At 36.3% G+C, this 20,612-nt stretch overlaps 1 protein-coding gene across 4 annotated transcripts in view; it reads left to right on the forward strand.

Moving 5' to 3' along the window:
* The window catches only part of Pak3 (p21 (RAC1) activated kinase 3), a 105,190-nt gene that overhangs the window by 12,060 nt on the left and 72,518 nt on the right, over positions 1-20,612 (forward strand). For 3 of the 4 annotated variants that reach the window (XM_028767475.1, XM_028767476.1, XM_028767477.1), the window contains exon 1: positions 13,982-14,156. In XM_028767475.1, coding sequence (XP_028623308.1) covers positions 13,982-14,156 — 175 coding nt within the window. Of the gene's footprint in view, positions 1-13,954; positions 14,157-20,612 lie in introns of those variants that run through there. The other variant, XM_028767478.1, reaches the window with a different exon arrangement.

Genomic DNA, 20,612 nt, shown 5'->3' on the forward strand with positions numbered 1-20,612 from the left:
AGACCCCAATGCAGATGGTTGTGACCCACCATGCGGTTGCTGGGAATTGAACTAAGGACCTCTGGAAGAGCACTCAGTGCTCTTAACCACTGAGCCATCTCTCCAGGCCTGAAATGGACTTCTTATGAGGATGAAATGTGATACTTTAAGAAAATAGTTCAGTGTCTGCCAATAGTAAACATTCGAGTGATAGATCCTATTATTATCTTTCCATTGACTTTGAAAGGCTCCAGCAAAGGGAGAGAACTCCCAGACAGCAGAGAAATGGTGTCAAGCCAAAGCCTTTGCAGCCAAAGCCTGAGGTTCACTGGACTTACTTGACTCATTTTGAATCTTTTATTTTAGCTTAGCCAAGAGCCAGCTGTCAGTGTTATGCCTACTCAAAGAAACAATTGGAAAACATGACTATCCTTAAGTTTCCTCAATCCCTGCTACACCAGGGCATGTGAGGCTTGCCACCTCATCAGTGTTTCTTATTCATGTGCATCTGATATAATGATATAAGTGCTTTCTAGAAATCTGTGAAACTTTCAATGCAGTACCTTCACTTGCTGTGAAAGAAAGTAAGGGAGGAGCAAATGTGGAAAAACTCCTAATGCTGGTAGGGCCAACAGTCACCACACTCCTGCCTCCTTTAGTACTGAATATCTCCTTTGTGGATAGAGCATTTGCTTTTTTCCAAAGTTTGGTCTCAGACACCACAGTGGAAGCACAGTTCACTTACTTTGAAACTGTGAAGATATTCATGAGCAAGCATAGAAATTGATTAGCTGAGAGTAACTGACCCTTTGAAGCTTTTGTGTGGCTGAAGAGGTATATATGAGAACATAGGGACCTGAGACATAGCTTGGTGGTAGGGTGTTTGCCTAGAATTTATGAATCCCTGGGCTGATCCCCCAATGTGTGTTCAACAGAGAACACAAAATAAAATCCACTACATAGGCTTGGGAGTCACAGACATGGTGTTGTAAAGTCTTCACCTTGAGTTTACTAGATCTATGGCTTTGGACAAATGACTTAATGTTTCTAAATGTCAATGATTTCTTCATCTTTCAGATAGAAGGAACACTAATGCCTTATAGATACAAGTTATATAAACTTATATGAGTCATTTTTAAGCAGAGTACCTAGGATATGATAGGATCTCCACGAATAATGGTAATTGTATTTATAGCTTGTGACTTATGCAGCAGTAATGATAACCATCTTATTAGTAGGACATCTTCGATTATTTTGAAGCACAGTCCACATGTAGACTATTGTGTCATCACATGTTTCTGATGAGTGGTCCCATTTTTCATATAAAGACGTGGCCACAGAGGAGCCAAACAATGTACAGAGCACTACCAACGGTATAGACTAAGCGGATCTAGTCCAGAATGAATATTTGCATTTTCACATGAAAAAGTCTTTTGGTGCTACAGTTACCAAATGGAAACTACTTGAACAGAAATTATTCTTTCCCATGGAAAATAGATCTAAAGGTTTATCTATTATCTGAAACTGACTGTGTATATTACACAATGCCCAGCATAATACAAGATGGCAACTAATGTGACATCATTATAGTGCTCTTCAGAAGAGGACAGGGTATTAATAGCTACAGTGGTAACAGCCACAACCAAGAAGAATACTTCTTGTTATGTAATCTATGGTGTCTTCCAAGTTGTTCCAGTAACAACAGACTGTAGGGTGTTAGAATTCTCAAAATATATGTAAGCATATCCACAGACTTGTAGTAGCAGCTGGACATTTTGTTTCTAATGTGAAAACAGCAAAAAGCAAGCTAGGTTGACGTTGCAGGAAGATTAGACAATAGAAAGGAACGTTTCTGACCTACCTGCAACTTTGCATCAAGATCAATACATTCAGCTTGAAGCATTCCCGTCTTAATTTCTTTGGCTTCATACAATTCAGCTCTGAGTAGTTTCTTCATATTGATGGCCTCCAAGTTAAAATCTTGATCTCATATGTCCAGCTGTTCTTGGAATAATTCCACAAGCCAAACCAATGAATGTGTCATAACTATGCTTCCATTGTGGTTATTGTTCAAGTGTTATCTCTAATCAGAAGACATACAAAGAGATATATTTTTCTACCATGTATGAACTGCAGTCCTTATTATGATCTTCGCTTCCACTTTTTCTTACTTGAGATTTCAAGAGCAAGATGCTTAAACATTTAAACATTTATCTTGCTCCCCCAGAGACATTTCTAGATTCACTTTTACTGAGATTTTTACGGTGTCACTGTTTTTGGTCTTCTATCACTGTGCATTGGAGATGTTTGTGTTTTGTCTTTCTAGAAGAGCCTTATACAATTTTAGATGCATTTTTAAAAAACTCATTAAAAGAGATATCCTACTGGACAAAAACGTGAGGATAATTTCTTATTCTTAAGAGTATACTTATTTCAGATAGCCCAGTGACTGTTATAAAGAGGAACACTAGTGTAACTGTGTATGTTTTGCCTTATAACAAATTCAATTCAGTTTCCAAAATAGGTGCCATCCCTCCTGAAATCTCGTATCTCCTGGCTTCCTTTTTCTGTATTAACTTTGCTTCCTATCCCTTGACTCATGATCATAATATTTTACTCCATTTTTCTGTTTTTACAACCTGAAAAAATTTTTAAACAGTCTTATCTTCAATTGGGAACCGCCACATTGGCACCTATGTATTAGTTCTAAACTACAATCTAAGTTTGCCATTCCACTACTTGAAATGTCTTTGTGTAGGCAGAAAGAGGCCAAACCAAATAGAAAGGCACATATGACCTTTCTTAATCTATATCTACATACTTTATGTTTCCCCTTCTTTCTCTGATCACCTCTGGACATTAACACATATAGTTCTTTGTGCCTGCAACTTGCCTTTCCTTTAATCTGGTTATTCTTCCTAACGTAATTCAAATATACTTCTTCTGCCGAGTTTTTTTTTCCTCAGTCTCCTCCTTCAGTAACGTCCTGTTTTCATCCTTGAACTCAACTGTCATGATTGTCCTTTCAAGAATCTTCAAGGGGACAGTGCTATTCCTTGTTTATCTAGACAGTATTAGCTAGCCATTTTCTTCTGTCCTTCCTGAGTATCCTCTGTGTTACTTGGCATAGAACAGACATGGTGGAAATGTTCAATGAATTAATAGATTTGTGAATATTTAATGATTTCCTAAGCATTGTAGAATAATCCGGAACTAGAGCTTCAATCAATCTGTTTCCTCTGTTAGAGAGAATTCTTTCAGGGTTATAAAAAGATCTACTAACTGAACAGCTATCTCCCAATGAAAGCCACATAAAATGACACCATGTAGTTTTTAAAGGTAACACACAAGAGCAGTTTATTTTTCCAAGTATTTTGTTACTAACATTTTCCCAGATGTCTGCTCTGTTCATATGTATATGTATGAATCCAGTACTAAAATGTTTTGTGTAAGACCCTACTGTTTTCTTTTTTTGTAGCTGAACTGGAAACAGAGTCCGAGCTTTTAGACTTTCAAATACTGCTTTCTACACAGTTTTGACATCTCTTCTTCTTCATGCAACACCAATCATTCAGCTCAATAGAGACAAGTACCCAAAGCAGAGAAAAAAATAAGCTAACATGCTGACTACTCATTTGTTAGAGTATGTTACTGAATAATATCTTTTGACAACATGTTGATTCCTATTTTTCAAAATCTGCTCAGCTTTCACACACTGGTCATACCCTATTCATTATCTTGACTCCTTTGGGAACATTAACATTTCTGGGTTTTTTTTCTTCCTTCTGAAGCATCTTATGCCTACTTGGATTACATCATATTGCAACCCTACTGTCTACCTTCCTTGAAGACAAGAATTGGTCCGGATCCATCTCTGTATTCTCCCTATATCCACTACCACACTATAGACATGGGAAGGTTGGTGACATGGGTGAAGGTGTAAATGTGAGCTGTGGTTTTAAGAATAACCTCTAATATTTATATGCCATTAGTTGCTCTGCAGTTACATTGTTGTCTATACATTTGGTATATATTTAAGGATAATAGGTAGCCACTGATTGAGCCTTCCAACCTTACTCAGAGCTATGTATGTATGTATTTATTTATTTATTTATTTATTTATTTATTATGCGTATCACCTATCATGATACCTATGGAATACTGAACTGACAAAGGTTTGTTAAATAAATAAGAGTGGTACACTTATGGGGTGCTTTTAGTAGTAAAGTCATAATATTCATTTCTTCAACTTGTAGTCAGTCTGGTTTTGTCCCAAGTTTTCTTGAAACGAAATCAACCTCAGATTAACAACAATAAAGCACTAACTGGTGTGTTTTCCTCTTAAAGGCAATGGTTTAAGATTCTTTTCTTTCCCTGTATATATACATCCTTATAACTTAAAGATCCCTATTAAGCTATGAATGCAAAGATATGGGCATTCCTAGGTGATCTGCTCAAGGCCATCAGCCTAGCTAATGGTTGTTTGATAATATTTTGAATGATACGCCATAGAGAAGTTGCTAGGCTTACTTTCAAAGGAGTTAGGATATTCTAGGGTGAACATCATTTCATATATCTGTGTATATTTATTATGAGGAACCAGATTCCCTCTCTTTATCCACAGTACATTTGTCATGATACATTGTAAGCCATCGTTGATGTTCCACAATACTAACTTGGAAACTCCTCACTGGTTCATCCTCAGGCCTGACTCTTTTGGCACCAAACTCTGCTTCTGTTTCATCTGTAATCTTTCTCACCCAAACCCATTTTTTCCTTCGGGATAAGTGCTAGGGCATACTAACCTCAGTTTGGGGGTTTGCAGGGACCATAGAAAAGTACATAACAGTCTCCTCTTCCTATGTGTGTGAACACTGGTGAAGCAAAGCTGACTGTGTGCCATAGTAAGGATCCACTCTAACACAAACCAATCACAAGTTATGTCTTCTATAAGCAGGCAGTGGTTTCTGTAATCAAGTAATATAATGATGGAGAGCAAGGAGATTAAAGAGTTCATTTGATCTGACAATTTGATATTAAAAAGCCTATGTAAGTCATGAGAAGTCTATAGAGAGCCCAGTGTAAACAATTGTGAAGTTATTATTCAGATTAAGCTTTTTTGCTTCTAAACAATTACCTTGTGTGGATTATGATCCTTTTTGAACCCCATGGCTTTCTTTATTTGTGTTAGTTTTGTATTTTTGAGACAGCATCTCATGTAATGTTTGTTGACTGATCTTGTTACTCCTGCTTTTCAAGTGCTAGGTTTACATGAGTGCACCACTATACCAAGCTTGGCCAGTTCTATTTTTTTTCAAAGTAAAATACTTGTCATTGGTGGTGGTAGTTAGGGGGGAGGAGGCAACCATGATGGGGAATTTCTAAACTAGGGCTGTAACCAAGTAGATGTTTATATTTGACTATTTTTGACGTGGGATAGATGAAAGTTAGGTCTTGTCACCTCCCAATCTTCCTCCAGTATTTTAGGAATTTTTTTCTCAGTTTAGATTTATTTTATTTCTATCTGTGTTTTTCTACTGGATCCCCTTGAATTGGTCTTTTGGCTGGTTGTGAAAAAAAGTACTGTGCACTGAACCACAGTCCTCTACAAGAACAAGTGTGCTTAACTACTGAGCCATCTCTCTAGCCACAACCTTTTTCTAAAACATAGATACTTTTTCATATTTCCTAATTTCTCTCAAATAAGATTTTGAAACACATACTCAACCTTTTAAAATTGTGCATATTTAAACTTTGTTTAAAAGACAGAGCCAGGAGAAAGTTGCTATATTTTATGCTGGCTCAAACTGCTTAGCTGCCAGATCTGATAGGAAATCACTCTTTGCTGAAATATAAACTGTGCCAAGTTGATCTAAGTTCTTGGTATAGAAAGAAGACCAGGTCTCAAGTGCCCTCTTCAGACATGCATGGACATCTACCTTACAGGGCGTCATTGTGGGAGCAGGGGAAACTAGGGACACAACAAGGAGCTAAGATAATGAGCTATGAGTCACAGGTTGAAAAGCAGCATTCAGGCATCTCCATGCTAATGCAAAAAGCCCTAAGAAATGCAGCAATTGAAATTCTGAGCTTAAATTGAAGAACATGTGTGGCTGGTTCACTGTGGTGGATAATTATAAGCTATGCGTAGTAAGAGGAAGCAGCTAGAACACTGGAGACCCAAGATATTGGCTCACCACACCCTGCTCCCTAGGGCTGTTACTCTGCATCTAACTTGTTCCATTTGAATGTTTCCAAGGATATTCCATTTTCTATTTCAGAACCTGGAAATGTTTTATTACAGGATGCTGCTTTCCTTTTACTTTCCCCACCTATTCCTTTGAGGTATCTTTTAGTGTTAATTATTTCTGTTCTTTCATGCTTAAAAATATCTCTGCCTCTGTACTTTATGCGTCTGAGTTTGTCATAGGTATTCTGGTGCTGGCAACAAACAGCTGAATCCTGTAAGGATGCATTAGTCTGTAAATATAAATACACATCAGATAGTCATTAGCAATTTCTTGGCATTAGCTCATGCAGCATATACAATAAATAATAAAGTATTGCACCGCATCTATTTAGAGCCTTAAGAAGTCATTTGAAAGAGAACTATTTGTCCCTCGTAATACATTCAGAATATGAGGTCCAGATGCTGGGCCTATACCTATTGACTTCCCCTTTTTTTACAGCCTGACACTGAAATCTGTAACTATAATCTGCTGATTTCTTGGACTCAATGCCAGGTTCCTGCTGGAAACAATGGAAGCCTCTCATAAGAACTTTAGCAGAGGACAGGACTACTATACAGATGACCTCATTTGCGTGTGTGAATGACAGAGAACATGACTGTTTTCTGTGTGAGCGTGCTTGTATGTGTGTCATCAGTGAGCTATCTCTTGCATAATCTAAGATTGAAACTAGAAGGCTGTAGAAAGAGCTAGCGCCTCCCTTGCTTGTCCAGCTGCTTTTGCAAACCTCCTGCCTAACAAGTAGGTCAGCTCGTCCTGATCAAATGATATTACAAATGGCTTCCCTCCATTATCCACTGTAATGGTATCTTCCTGGCAAGGCTCCCTGAAACAGCACACCCTTGTCTCCGATAGCAGAGTTCTCTTGGTGAGTGCTCTCAGAAGAGGCAAGCTCCCAAACAAGGCCGTCTAAGAACTGGTACAATTGGTCAACAAAATTTGGAGTTCTATCAATAAATCGAATAGCCTTGGGTCTTTGGATGGGAAATGCAAATGAACTCAGTAAGTACCCAGCCTGAAGTGAGTTTGATATGAAAAGGTTGTGCTTGTTCTGTTATTATTTCAAGAGGTTAAAAATGTGTATATGAAAAGCATGTGAATCTTTCTGTTTACCTTGATATATATTGTGTTGTAGGCTATTGTTGAAAGGGAATTGGTAAGCATTGAGGAGTTTAAAGTATCCTAGACATTGTCACTTAACCTATACTCTTCATGGAGGACAAAGACATGATACTGACTTCTTTAATGTGTTGATGTGAGACACAAACCAGAGTAGGAAGTGGAAGTTACTTTTAGAAATTACAATCATGATAGATAGATAGATAGATAGAGATATGTTGTTTCGTTAACCAGAGGCTGTCTTTGAAATGATGCTCATTTGCTTTGTAGTTAGACTACTGCTGTATTTGCAAGCATGCCTTTCTTGGCTCAAACTTGCTCTAAGTAGGAATGTAATCTTATGTAACATTCTGAGCTGAAACTAATGCCTAGAATATATAGTACTTCATTTAATTGTCTCAAGTGCAATGCTTGTTGGGAACAATATACTGAACTAGCTAATATGAAAGTATGCATTTACAATGCTACCCTCATGGAGGTTATGCTCTATTGGGTGGGGCGGGGGGTGGGGGGAGAATGGAATACATAATGGATCCATGCAGTTTGAGACAAGATGACAAAACTCCTAAATTGGGCCCACACAGCTGCCTGTGGTTAATGGATGGCTTCTTGCTTGTTCACCTAATCTGAGAGTAACAGTGTGGATCTAGAATATCTTCGAGACTTAGATCTAGCTCATTATCTTTCTCATGAAATGCCTTCATTGACATAACATATTATAGGAATTACTGTCTGAAACATGCCTAGAAGTACTCAGATATAAGTTGTTAGAGAAATGGAAAGTAATATGTAATACTTTCTTCATACTGTATTGCAGCCTTATGAAAGGCTGCATAGTTTTCCTTTTCCTTTCTCTCTGAGTCTGTCTCTGTCTCTCTCTTTCTTTCTTTGTTAGTTGGGAGGGAGGAAACAGTTTACAAAATATCTACTATATTTCCTCATATTGTCCATCATGAATTTTTGAGCTGGGCAAGTTCAAATTCATATGCTAATAATGCATACAAAATAGAGTGGAATTGATATTGGCCCAGGCTAATTATCAAAACACAGCTTGTTTCCCACTGAGGTCTATATCTGACACATATAGCCATCTTGAAAATGTATGTTTAGGTTATAAGGGAATGTAGGGAAAAAAAGCCAGCAAGTATAATTCTTGAATCTTCTTTCCTACCACCAAAGTATAATTTAGTGTATACATCATTCCAATAAAGATAGCAATCTTATCTTCATACACAAAAATTGATTTTGTATTGATTATAATTCTCTAAGGAGATATATGATGACCTTAAATCTATGCTTATTCAATAATTTGAAGTCTAAAGACTGTCTTTAAGTTTTAATCCTTGATCTTTAGCACCAATTCTTTTCATACAGAACCTCCCCCACAGATTTTCTAGTTAACACACTCTCATTTTAACGGAATTCTGTTTCAAGTCTACTATACTTCTGCAATCCTAAAATCCATCTTTTTTGTGTGTGTGTGTCCTTGTGTTAAATGGTCATTATGTCATTACAGTTTCTTGAACATTCTATTCCAGTCCGGTCCAGTCCAGTCCAGTCTAGTCCAGTCCAGTCCAGTCCAGTCCAGTCTAGTCTAGTGTATTCAATATCTACATACCAGAAACATTACAGTTTAGCCTGGACATTTCCTTTAGGCTCTAGGATATTTCATTCCTAGCCTTATGTTGTATCATCTAGTTTCACATCCAAAGGATATTAAACAGTGTTGGTGTGTTCACCAACGTCTGGTAACAGGCTTATGTTGCTGCTGGTTTTCAAAGGGGTGGCTTTCATTTGATTGTGGCTGTGTATTTGTTAGGTTCAGATTTTGGTTAAAAGGCAGACAACATATTTGTCTTATTGCAAAAAGTATGCAAGTAAATAATTACATAAAATTTAAAAGTACACAGATGTTTATTTCTATGTATGGCTCTCATGGTATTTGTTTAAAATATGTATTTTGTTTGCTTATGGCTTAATAAATGATCTGGTAAGTGGTGGTAAAACCAGAATTTCTGGTTTCTCATTCTTCATGTACCTGATATATAGCACCTGTAATAAATGGGCATACTTGGCATTTTGACTGCATCCAATTCAAAATATATATCGTAGTGTGGGTTTTGATCATATTATTTAGTATATAATTGATTACTTTTCATTCTCCTTGACTTTTAGATTCATGTAGATTGGTGAATTTATTTTTTAACCTCCTAAGAGTTTATTCTGGTACTGTATACTGCATAGCAGGAGAATGCATGCTGGAAAATGAGAGAATAGCAACAGTTGTTGAACTTTTCTATTCCTTGCATCTATAGTTGCCCTGCACCATAACAGCTAGTTTCCTCAACAGATGCTTTAAGCAAGATTCTTTGCCAAGAGGCGAATCAGCAAGAAGCTGTGTGCATTCATACAGTCACCATGCACACACACTCTCACACTTGTATATGAGACTGAGAGGAGAGAGAGAGAGACATGAAAAATAGACATAATGTATCCTAGTGGATACATTAAAATAGACTGTTTAGGATCCTTGTTCATAGTAAAGCCAAAATCATTTTTTTTTTAGAAACAAATAGTAGATGCATTTCAATTGCAATTCCAGAGAATACATCAACACTAACTCTCAAGGGATAGCTCAAAAATATATAACATCCACAAAAGCCATTAGAATTCTTTGTGAAGAAATGTAGTAACTTTGTAATCAGGTTACAAAAAGATATAAATTGTGGCTGTTTGTACACTAGTGTTACCTATTTTTCCACAATGCTTAGGGCCAGTATCTGAAAGGGAAACACATGTCCTATAACTAGATCTAAAGTGCCACTCGAAAGTTTCTGTCGTAGAAGTGAAAACCAACAGTTTTATTTGTTTGATTGGGATCCTAGAGAATAATAGTGCTTTTGTATAATACTTGAAATGGAACCTACATCCATCCCAAACAAAATAGTCTCTTATAAGATCTTGGAAATAATGACATCATAGGCAGATTGAAGCAGTGATCCATTAATAGTGTCCTTTGTAGAGACCTATCTCAGAAGAGGACCTGACATAGTAAATTGGTATTCTTTACAAGCATAACATAATAGGATTCTCTCTTTCTACGTTTATGGAAGAGTACAAGATCCCTCCCACTTGGGAAAAAATATATTAACACCAAGGCTTCCTTGTGAATACATTCCCTTTCTCCACTGTTCTCAAAAGCATACTTTGAACCACTTGCTTTAAAGGTGGGTTAACCATGTCAAGATGATAAATTCTGATTTTACTTTTTAAAAAACTTGACAAAGAACTGAAGTAGTGTCAAGATAATTTAAACAAAATAAAATTTGTAATATCTATGCAAATGGAGAGTATTTAGGTCATACTTCACATTCCCATTGTGGAACTGGGCATACATTCTTCAGTCTCAGCTTCATCTCTGTAAAGGTTGATCCAAGCCTTCTGATGACCCCCTGATGAGACAAATGAAGCCAAAACAATTGCAGTTTGTTGAGAAGTAGAAAGTTTTCCATACACGCTTGATTCTCTACAGAGTTCCTGAGATGTCAGACAATGAATGTGGTTCTATCTATCTATCTATCTATCTATCTATCTATCTATCTATCTATCTGTCTATCTATCATCTATCTATTTATCCGTTCATTGTATATGTATTTTTGAAATTTGAGATGTAGGTTGTTAGTACAGCGTAGAAGACTTTAGTTTCAGTTTTCTATCCCAAGTAATCCTTAAATCTTCAAACTAAAACATACCTGGTCAGATAGCATCAGGGTCATCAGGTAGCCAGAAAAGAAGCAGCACATAAACACGCCGCCTTTTTAGAGAGTATAATTAGAAATGCGTAAATAGGTGTGGAAGCCACACCTATTGATGAAGAACAAAGGAGCACAGTATGTTAAATTACGTAGTTGGCCTGGAACCCTTGTTGTCTTGTCTGGTTATGCAAGATCAGATCTGTTCTAAAGAGGGCATGACTGTCTCTTTGACTTCTGTCATATCAAGTTGAGTAATAACGTAATCAGAAAATATGTATCATCTGCAACATGGTAGCTCTTTATCTATGTAGGACACAACCTTCCAGAAATCTGTCTCTTGATAGATATTTCTACCTAACTACTCAGGTCCTGTCCAGTAACGTTCACACTGAGTTTTTATAAAGTTAGATGTTGCATAGCTGAGATTTCTGTAATAATAAATAATAAGTTAACATTTGGACAGTAATTATCAAGCCCAGAACAATCAGTCTCAGACCAAATTATTCCCAGTGGCTAAATGAAAACTGTGAGCTGAGCCAGTAAAACATAATGAAGTCAGTCTGAAGAAGAGGAGATTTAGAAGAATCAAAGGTCAAAATGTAAAAGAGAATGTAGTTCATTAGCCCTGCTTTCACATGTATAATAATTACTAGTTCCATTAGCATGTGGTACTTGCTATATTAGTATATACTTCACTGTGTTTTTTCATTGTACCTTATGCTCTAATACTACAGTTTCCTCTGCAATTTCTCCTCCCAGCCCCACCCACACTTTCCCTCTTCCCCTCCCCCCCATCCATTCCTCCTCCCTTTCTCTTAAGAAAATGGCAGGCCTCCCATAGCTATCAAACAGCCACACCCAACAACCTTTAATTGCCAGTAGTTCAGTAGGAAGGGAGTAGGGCATCATGGACTGTATATATTGATTAAATGTAGAATATAGAGAAGTAATTTAAAATTTTATTACCATATATTAATTATACAAAATAATGAGTTTCATTATGCTATGTGATACATGTACATAATGTATTTAGATCATATTTGCCTCTTTCTTGTCTTCCTTCATCACTTTTTCTGGTCCTCTTTCTTGTCCTAAAATCTCCTTTCTACTTTAATATTTTTTATTTAACCTGTATTCTACGGATGAGAGAAAACATAATACTTGTCTTTCAGAGTCTGGCTAATTTATTTTGTTACTTTCCAGTTACATTCATTTTTCTATAAACATGATTTCACAAAATATAGTAAAAAGTTTAAATTATCCTCATATGATATAACTTATAGATAATTATTAAATTTAATAAAAATTCTGTAACTACTAAAGCTAAAAGGAATTATGACAGGCTTGCTTGCTTTCTTTCTTTCTTTCTTTCTTTCTTTCTTTCTTTCTTTCATTCTTTTTCTTTTGTTCTTTCTTTTTGTTCTTCCTCTTTCTTTCTTTCTTTCTTTCTTTCTTTCTTTCTTTCTTTCTTTCTTTCAGTCTCAGTCTTTCTTTCTTTGCAACAGAGTTCCTCTAAGTACCCTCGGCCATCCTGGACCTCTATTTGGAGACCAGGCTGGCTTTGAACTCAGAGATTCACCAGCCTCTGCCTCTCCAGTGCTGGGATTAAAATCATGTACCACCACAACCTAGCAGCAGACCATTTCTTATTCCAGCAGTTATTGTTACTGCTATACTTATGTTCACTTACAGTAAATGTCCCTTTATAAAGTGACATGATAACTTGTATTTGGATAATTAACATATTGCTAAATTAGTACTAAGTGATACTTGATAACTCTACTGAGATTCCATTGTAGCTAGGTTTGATTTTGTTTATATGAAAACCAGGAATTCATTCAAAAGACACTTTTAGAACCTCATTTGTACCTGTGAAGGTCAACTCATATAAGGGGAGGGCTAGAATGAGAATAGGAGGACACTTGGACATAAACATTTCTTTAGAAATGACACTTTTTCCAGTTCATTCTTTGAGTTGGATGAAACAGGAATATTCCCAGATTTTGACACAAGAGCCTAAATAACAGTAAAATTCAAAATAAATTTAAATTCTTAAAATCTAGGCTAGACTGTGCTATCAAAAAGTACCTTTCTGGGTCATGAAATATACAGAGAGTAAAATGACGATATCCTTCGGTGTGCTAGAGCTCTGCCATTGGCCATAATGACATTCACCCTACCTGTTTTAGCTACTTGCTTAGCAAAAGATGGACACTGTCTGCCAAGACAGTATACCCCAACTTTCCTGAAACTGGCGTGTATGTAAAAAGTTTTCTTGATTTTGTAATGTAAAAACAGCCGAAATCACTTCGCAAATGAGGAACACGGAAGTAAGAAGCAGATACCAAGAAATGCCAGTGTTGAAACAGCTAAGAAATTGGGGCTGATGGCCACTGGCAATCAACATCTAAGCTTGCGTCAACTTAAAAGTGTAAAAAGTTTGTGCCAATGGCTGGACGAAAAAATAAATAAAAGTAATAGAGAAAAAAATGAAAAAAAAAAGTTTGTGCCATTTGACCATTATGATCATCAGCATAGGATTTTAAGGGACTGTAAATTACTCATTCGGAGATTACATGTGAACAGCAAACAGTAGTTTCACTGAGGGAATGTCAAGGGAGCTTACATATTCGCATATGCATATTGAAAGTCGTTAATGTCCTCACTTACTTGAACTTTGCTAAATTGTCTTGTTAGCCTTTGGACAGGCAAATGTCTTCTCTTTGCTTGGTAAATTTGCGTGAATACATGAGAGACCAATGCTCTGTCTGAGATGATAGACTCTTGGTGTATACCAGACTTGCATTAAACATGTCCTCCCTTACCTCCTGTTTGCCACTGCTTTTTCCATAGGAGCTGTAAAATCAGCTGCAACTGAAAATGTCTGACAGCTTGGATAACGAAGAGAAACCCCCAGCTCCCCCACTGAGGATGAACAGTAACAACCGAGATTCTTCAGCACTCAACCACAGTTCCAAACCACTGCCCATGGCCCCGGAAGAGAAGAATAAGAAAGCCAGGCTTCGCTCTATCTTCCCAGGAGGAGGGGATAAAAGTAAAGTATCAGTGGCCGGGCGTTCAAAAGGGGCCAGTTTATTCTTTGGTTGGCAGTGTCTTACTTGCTTAGTCTGTTCTGGAGCACTGGATGCTCCGGGCCTGCTTGACCTTTCATCTTGAGATGTTGCCTTTTTGTCAGAGGATCATGTGTGATTGACTTCCTGTGTGGTAACAGAAAATACATGTGCTGTATTTGCCTCTCACAGAAATTGAATTTGTAGATTTAAGTTAAGGGAAAGCACCGCAGGAGCACTGGGTTGAGTGTATAGACAGCAGCTGGCTTTCTGAAAACATAAGGTAGAATTTAAAGCAAGTTATCCCCAACTCCAAGTTGTCCATCTGTGATAATTGAGTATTTAAGAAGATTGACTTTTGTATATCTTCTTGGTAACTGAAGATTCTGAGTTATGTATATGTGAATAAGTGCCAGTTACCCACAACATTTTCTGTGTGAATCACAAGGGAGGAAAGAAAACTTTGTTTCTTCTATTCCTCTATCAGTTGTCACCTACATAGTCAGTTCCATGTTCATGAAAGATACAATATATTATCATTTGCCCTCGTGATACCCATAATACAACTTGTTGCTTAACTAATAGTGTATGCTACCACTTTATGATACTTGATTCTGTGAATTTTTTTAGTAAGTAGCTTATAAGGTTGTATTAATTGCCATAAATCTGAAACATGGCGTCTGTAGATGTAACTATTGAACAGGATATGAGTACAGTAAGCTTAAGGTTGCTTTCATCACTGAAATTGGCCAAAAAGGAAAGAAAGGTAATGTCTTTGGGGGAAAAAGTCATTATTGATCGGTATCTGCAAGGTAAAATAAGTAGTTTGAGAGTGTTTATGCAGTATTAATGAATTTATAATTTGTATCATAGGAAGAGGTGAAATTCTTGTTAGTAACTGTTGCTTCTCGTATGTTTATGTTTTTCCTTCATGGTGCAAGGATTGAAGAGAAGTAAAAGAATAAATTATACAAGGGATCCGTGGCCTTATAAGGGGATCATGTTGCAAATACTTAAGTAGATCTTAAAAACTATTTTCTGAATGTAAAGAGTGGATTGAAAATTGAAGGGCACTATCTAGAAACTAAGTCATTTATAGTAATCATGCCAAAGAAAAGATCCCTATAATACATCTGCTACATTTGCAGACAATGGATGAATAATAGATGGCTCTACACACATCTTTGGTGCAATTGAAAGTGAGTACTTTTGGTGTCTTTGAATAATCTCACTTGTCCTTCTGAAGAGCAGGAGTTTAGGAAAGTGCAAGAAGTTGACATTTCTGTTTTGTGTCAATAGTTCAAGTGACCTCATGGTGAAACCACTGCTAATCTCCAGAATAGTATCCTCAAATCTCAGGGAAAAGAAATATCTGAGCCAAATTTTCTTGAACTATCATGCAAACAGAGGATCCTGGATGACTTCATCTCTCATTCCGGGATGGCTTGAATAGTTCTTTCTTAGAGAAATTCAAGACTATGAACTTGTTCACACTAATGTGAGATAGGGTATTTTATAGGATGATCTTCAGAGAGGTTCTTCTATGCAGAAGTGATTATCCTAAGAGACAGTAAAGATAATTAGGAGGTTTTGAGACTAGAAGATAAAGTTAGAAGGAAGGGGAGCTATTATTATTATTATTATTATTATTATTATTGAAAAATATTCCAAGGAAACTAATGAACATTGGAATCTTTTCATATCATATGTTACCTGCTCAAAACATTGATTTTTGAAGAATTCTATAAACAGATGCTAAGAAGAATCACCAGAAAGCATCTTAAATAAAACTTTTAAGCCATCAATTATAATTTAATTATAGTTTACTATATTACTGGACAGCTGACAAGCTACCTTCAGAGAAAGCTTGGATGATTTAACTGCACTTACAAAGAAGTGCTATAGCAGGGTTTTTCTTTTTAAAGATTGTAATAAGAAGAAGTTAACGTCAAAAAGATCACTAAGGTAGTTTAATTTAATTTAAATGCCTGCACTGAATAGCTGATAAGTTGCCTTCACAGCATGAACAAGTTCATTGAACTTAATGCAAAAGTGGCTACCTTTCTTCCAAAGAGCCATAAGCCACATGTCTTCTTTACAATGGGGTAAAGTAATTAAATAATGCTGTTTATATTCATCTTCTTGATACAGCTTCAAGATGCGATGTCAATGACTCTGAGTACATTTCTATACATGATTTCAACCAACAGTTCACCACTGTCATCTTCATTTTCAGTCTCGTAAAGAGTAATCTGTATATTCTTATCACCTCTGGAAATCATCTCAGGATCTAAACTAAACAACGGCGAGCCTTTCATTATTACTATTTTAAATGATGAAAACTCTTCTTGTTCTTTTTATTTAGTGTTTTATTGTTGTTATTATTATAGCACGTAAATTATTTATAAGATAATTGAAAAGTTCACTTGTGACCTCATTTCTAATGTCCATGCTTTTCTCTTTTATCTCCAAAATTTCCTCAGTTAAACTTTGCAAGCTTCGGGTTTCTCTAGAAACCTGACGACCCTTGTGGGTGAGGAGAGAATATTGTTTCTCTGTCCATGTTTTTTGATGACAGTTTCAATAACATCACAGTTTTGAATTAATAATAATTTTAAAATGCATTGAACTTGGGTTCTGGAGGCATGGCTCAGGCAAGGATGATTGTGACTGTGGCTCAGTCATGTAGCTTCTATGCACCTGAATTATTACCACCTGTTAAATGAGGATGGTATGGTTTACCTCGCCTTACTAAATCTTTGTGATGACTTTAGGTAATTGTAATTGCCTAAGTGATACAAAATTAACTACTGCCAGGTAGTTGTGAGTTATGTTTGTGGAGTTTAACAGCTTCCACAAACAATAACCTAGGTTATTGAATTTATATTTTTTTAAAGTAACTTTTGCCCCTACTGGAATCTATATGCCAATTATAGAGCACTTTAAAAAGAAAAGAATTTTTTCTTATACTTGTATTAAGCCAATCGTAACTGAATCAATTTTTTCCTCATAGACCCTCTTCTGCTCATCATATCATCAAAATTAGTCATCACTGTCAACTTGAAAAATAAAAATAAGCGTTTAGAAAATAAAAATCACTCATAATCATAAACCCCAGAAATTATACTAACATGTTGGTGGATTTATTTCTAGATTCTTCGTGTGTGTGTACGTGTGTGTTACTTGTTTATATCTTTGCATATTTAATATTACAATGTATATATACAGCTTTGTTTTCTGCTTTTCTGGTCATCATTTTCTCAAGAATATTTGCCTCCATTTGAAAGCCTATATATGTTTATATGGTCTGTATGGTGGCACAGCATATACTTCATTACTTAATTGGAAACAGTTCATTTGGTTGACCCACTGGGAAATCTGAAAATTTCTGTCTGTATTAGAGAACACCTATAGATTGGTTGTTTTTTGAAATCTCTTTAATAGCTACATTTTATTGACCAAATGCAACAAGAGATAGGTAAAAGAAAAAATATGGAGTAGATTTCATTTTGAGATTGAAGAGCTGTCATTGTTGGAGACTCTTCTATGAGCTGAGTCTTGGTGTTAAAACAATGTAGGAGGCACAATTTGGCACTGTTTATTGATACTATACACATTTTGAAGGATTTAAACCAAAAAATGAATATAGTAAATAAGTGGCTTGATTTTACTCTCTAGACAGTGTGAAGTGTGAGGCTGTTGATGTTTCTCTTTTGTGGACTACTAGAGTGCTTGGAGCCAAATATGTGGTGCATACATATCAGTTACAATGACACTTCTTGGTTTATATGCACTTTGTCCCACCTGTGGTCCAGCTTCATTTTAGGTTCTTCATTGTTTTCTCTTTACATGCTTATCTATTTTGAATATATGGGTTCACGTTGCATTTTGTGTATTTTTGTGTGTCAGCTGGCATCCATTTTGGAATTAGGTGGTCAATAAGTAAGCGAATTAATAAATACATAACTATAAATAAACCAGTAAGGAGAAAGCAAAAGCAATGAGACAAAAAATGCAACGAGGACCCTGAAAATGAAACAGTGTACCCAAGGCAATCAATGTTAGGGAGTTAAAGCTGGAAGAAGACATGAAAGAGAAGCAGGCAAGGTGACACTTGGAGGTGGCCTCTTCTTCATGACATCTGTTTTTCATGTATTTGTGTTTTAAGTCTCATACTGCTCGTGAACCTTGGGTATGTTTTGGAGGAGGCACAATGTCCTGTGAAGGGCTGCATCTTTAGAGGACCCATTTAATATGTATTTTTTTGTGGGAGAAATTTGGAGAGATCTGTGGCTTAGTGATCTGGGGAGTGATATGATGAGCCCTTTGCTTGGAGGAAACAGTGGGATAAAAATCAAATTATATTATACAGAGAATGATCACTCATTGCTGACTACTATCTGGGTACCAGTCTGTGCTGCAGGGACCACACATGAACATTCCTTGTTTTAGACTCTTTTTTTCAGCTATGAGAGTATAAGCTTAAAGCATTTAAATATATAGTCCAGGACAACCAGGAAGCCAGAACCATTTATGAACGCCAACATAAGGCTGTCATTTCCTTGTGCTCATCTGATCATGTCCATGAAACATCCAGCTCATGAATTAAGCTTGTAGCTACTCTTGCAGAATTGGATAACACTTTGAGGTTTCATCTGTACATACTGTCTTTATAGTCATTGAAGACCAGGCAGAAGGAAAATGGCTGAATCTTTTCCCCAAGGAAGTGAACTATACATAAAGAAACTTCAAATAGGCTAATTAGATCCTATGAATTACTTTAGCAACTTACCAAATGGAGAAGAGACTTTACATACTTTTCCAACTACATACTGAGGTTTAAAGTCATGTTCCTCAATCCTCCTGTGAGGAAAGGCTTTCCTTGAAGCCCCTTTATACAAGAAACACTAAATGACTTCCATAAAGCTGACCCAGTACTTAAAACTTGACAGACCTAGTAAACACTCAAGCCTTAGTTCAATGAATTCTTGTCCAAAGAAATGAAAGCAATCGAACTTGTTTTGAAAATATGTTTTAACCAGTGGAATATACAAATGTGGAATTTTTTTAAAGGAAAGAAAAGGAGAAACAGGTGAATTAGCAACAATATACCTTGGTCATTGTTTTTTTTCCTTACAGGCTTGTCTTGCTTTTAGCCCACCTTACTAGCAGTACACAACTAGATTTTTTTAATCCACATTTTTTTTCCTGCCATTACTGAGTTCTTTTGGAGACTTAAATTGTTTCCTATAACGATTGAATTGTTTGATGCTTATAAAATTAAAATATTGGATAAGTGTATTAAGATAGACTAGAAGGGATGCCAATTATTTTTTTCTCTTGCACTAAGCCAGCTGTGTTCCTTGCTTGCTTTTCTAATCAGATTCACTGTCCATTTTGCCCAAAATGCTAGGTTTAAGCAAGAAATAGTTCCGTGGAAACGTTCTAAATTTTTTTTTTTTTACCTGCACTTCAAAGTCAATTTCTTTAAGCATTTGGAGCCAACATTAAAAGTGATGTTTTCAGGCTGGACCTAGGCCTCATCACTCATATGTAGAAGATGTGCAGCTTGACCTTCATGTGGGTCCCAAACAACTGGAATGGGGTCTGTCCCAAAAACTATTGCTTGTCTGTGGTATATTCTAGCTGGGCTGCCTTGTCTGGCCTCAGAGGGAGAAGTGCCTAGAGTCGCAGAGACTTGAAGTGCCAGGGTGGAAGGGATATCCAGGGGACCCGAACTTGCTCAGAGGAGAAAGATTATGAGAGGGAATGACCAGTAAGGGGCACTGAGTGGGATGTAAAGAGAATAAATTAACAAAATAATAAACTAAAAAAAAGAACTTAGCAGATGAGATGGTTCAACAAATAAAAGCACTTGCTCCCATGCATGAGGTCCATTTGAGGGACATTTGTGGTAAAAGGAGAGAACTTTTTCTTGTAGGTTGTCCTCTGATCACCACATGCCAATTAAGATATACACCTACCAACCCATAACTGTGTGCACATGCACACACCCACATTAAATTTTAAAACACTTAAAAAATAGTCATTTGTAAAAAAAAAAAAACAGCAGATTGCAAACACTTGCTCTTTGTAATATTTCATATCTTATCTCACCACTACAACTAACCTCTGGTGGTCAAAACCATTTTTCCTTCCCAAATGAAATGAAGTAAGTCTCCTAGCCCGTTAATAAGATCATGTGAAATCAGTTGCAATTATCTATCGAATTTATACCTGCATTAAAGTGCAGACTAGAATGTACGCATAACGGCAAATGACATGTTTTTCAAAATAATAGTTTTGCTTTATTAAAGTTTGTGTAACCAATGCTAATGATAAGAAAAAAAATCAATGATTAAATGTTACCTTAGAAGAAAAAAAAAGTGGTGTTTTATGCCTGATTTTCCACTGCGATTACCACATAGTATTTCAAATAT

This window comes from Grammomys surdaster, unplaced genomic scaffold (assembly GCF_004785775.1).
Source record: "Grammomys surdaster isolate TR1022 unplaced genomic scaffold, NIH_TR_1.0 173, whole genome shotgun sequence".
NCBI classification, from domain to species: domain Eukaryota; kingdom Metazoa; phylum Chordata; class Mammalia; order Rodentia; family Muridae; genus Grammomys; species Grammomys surdaster.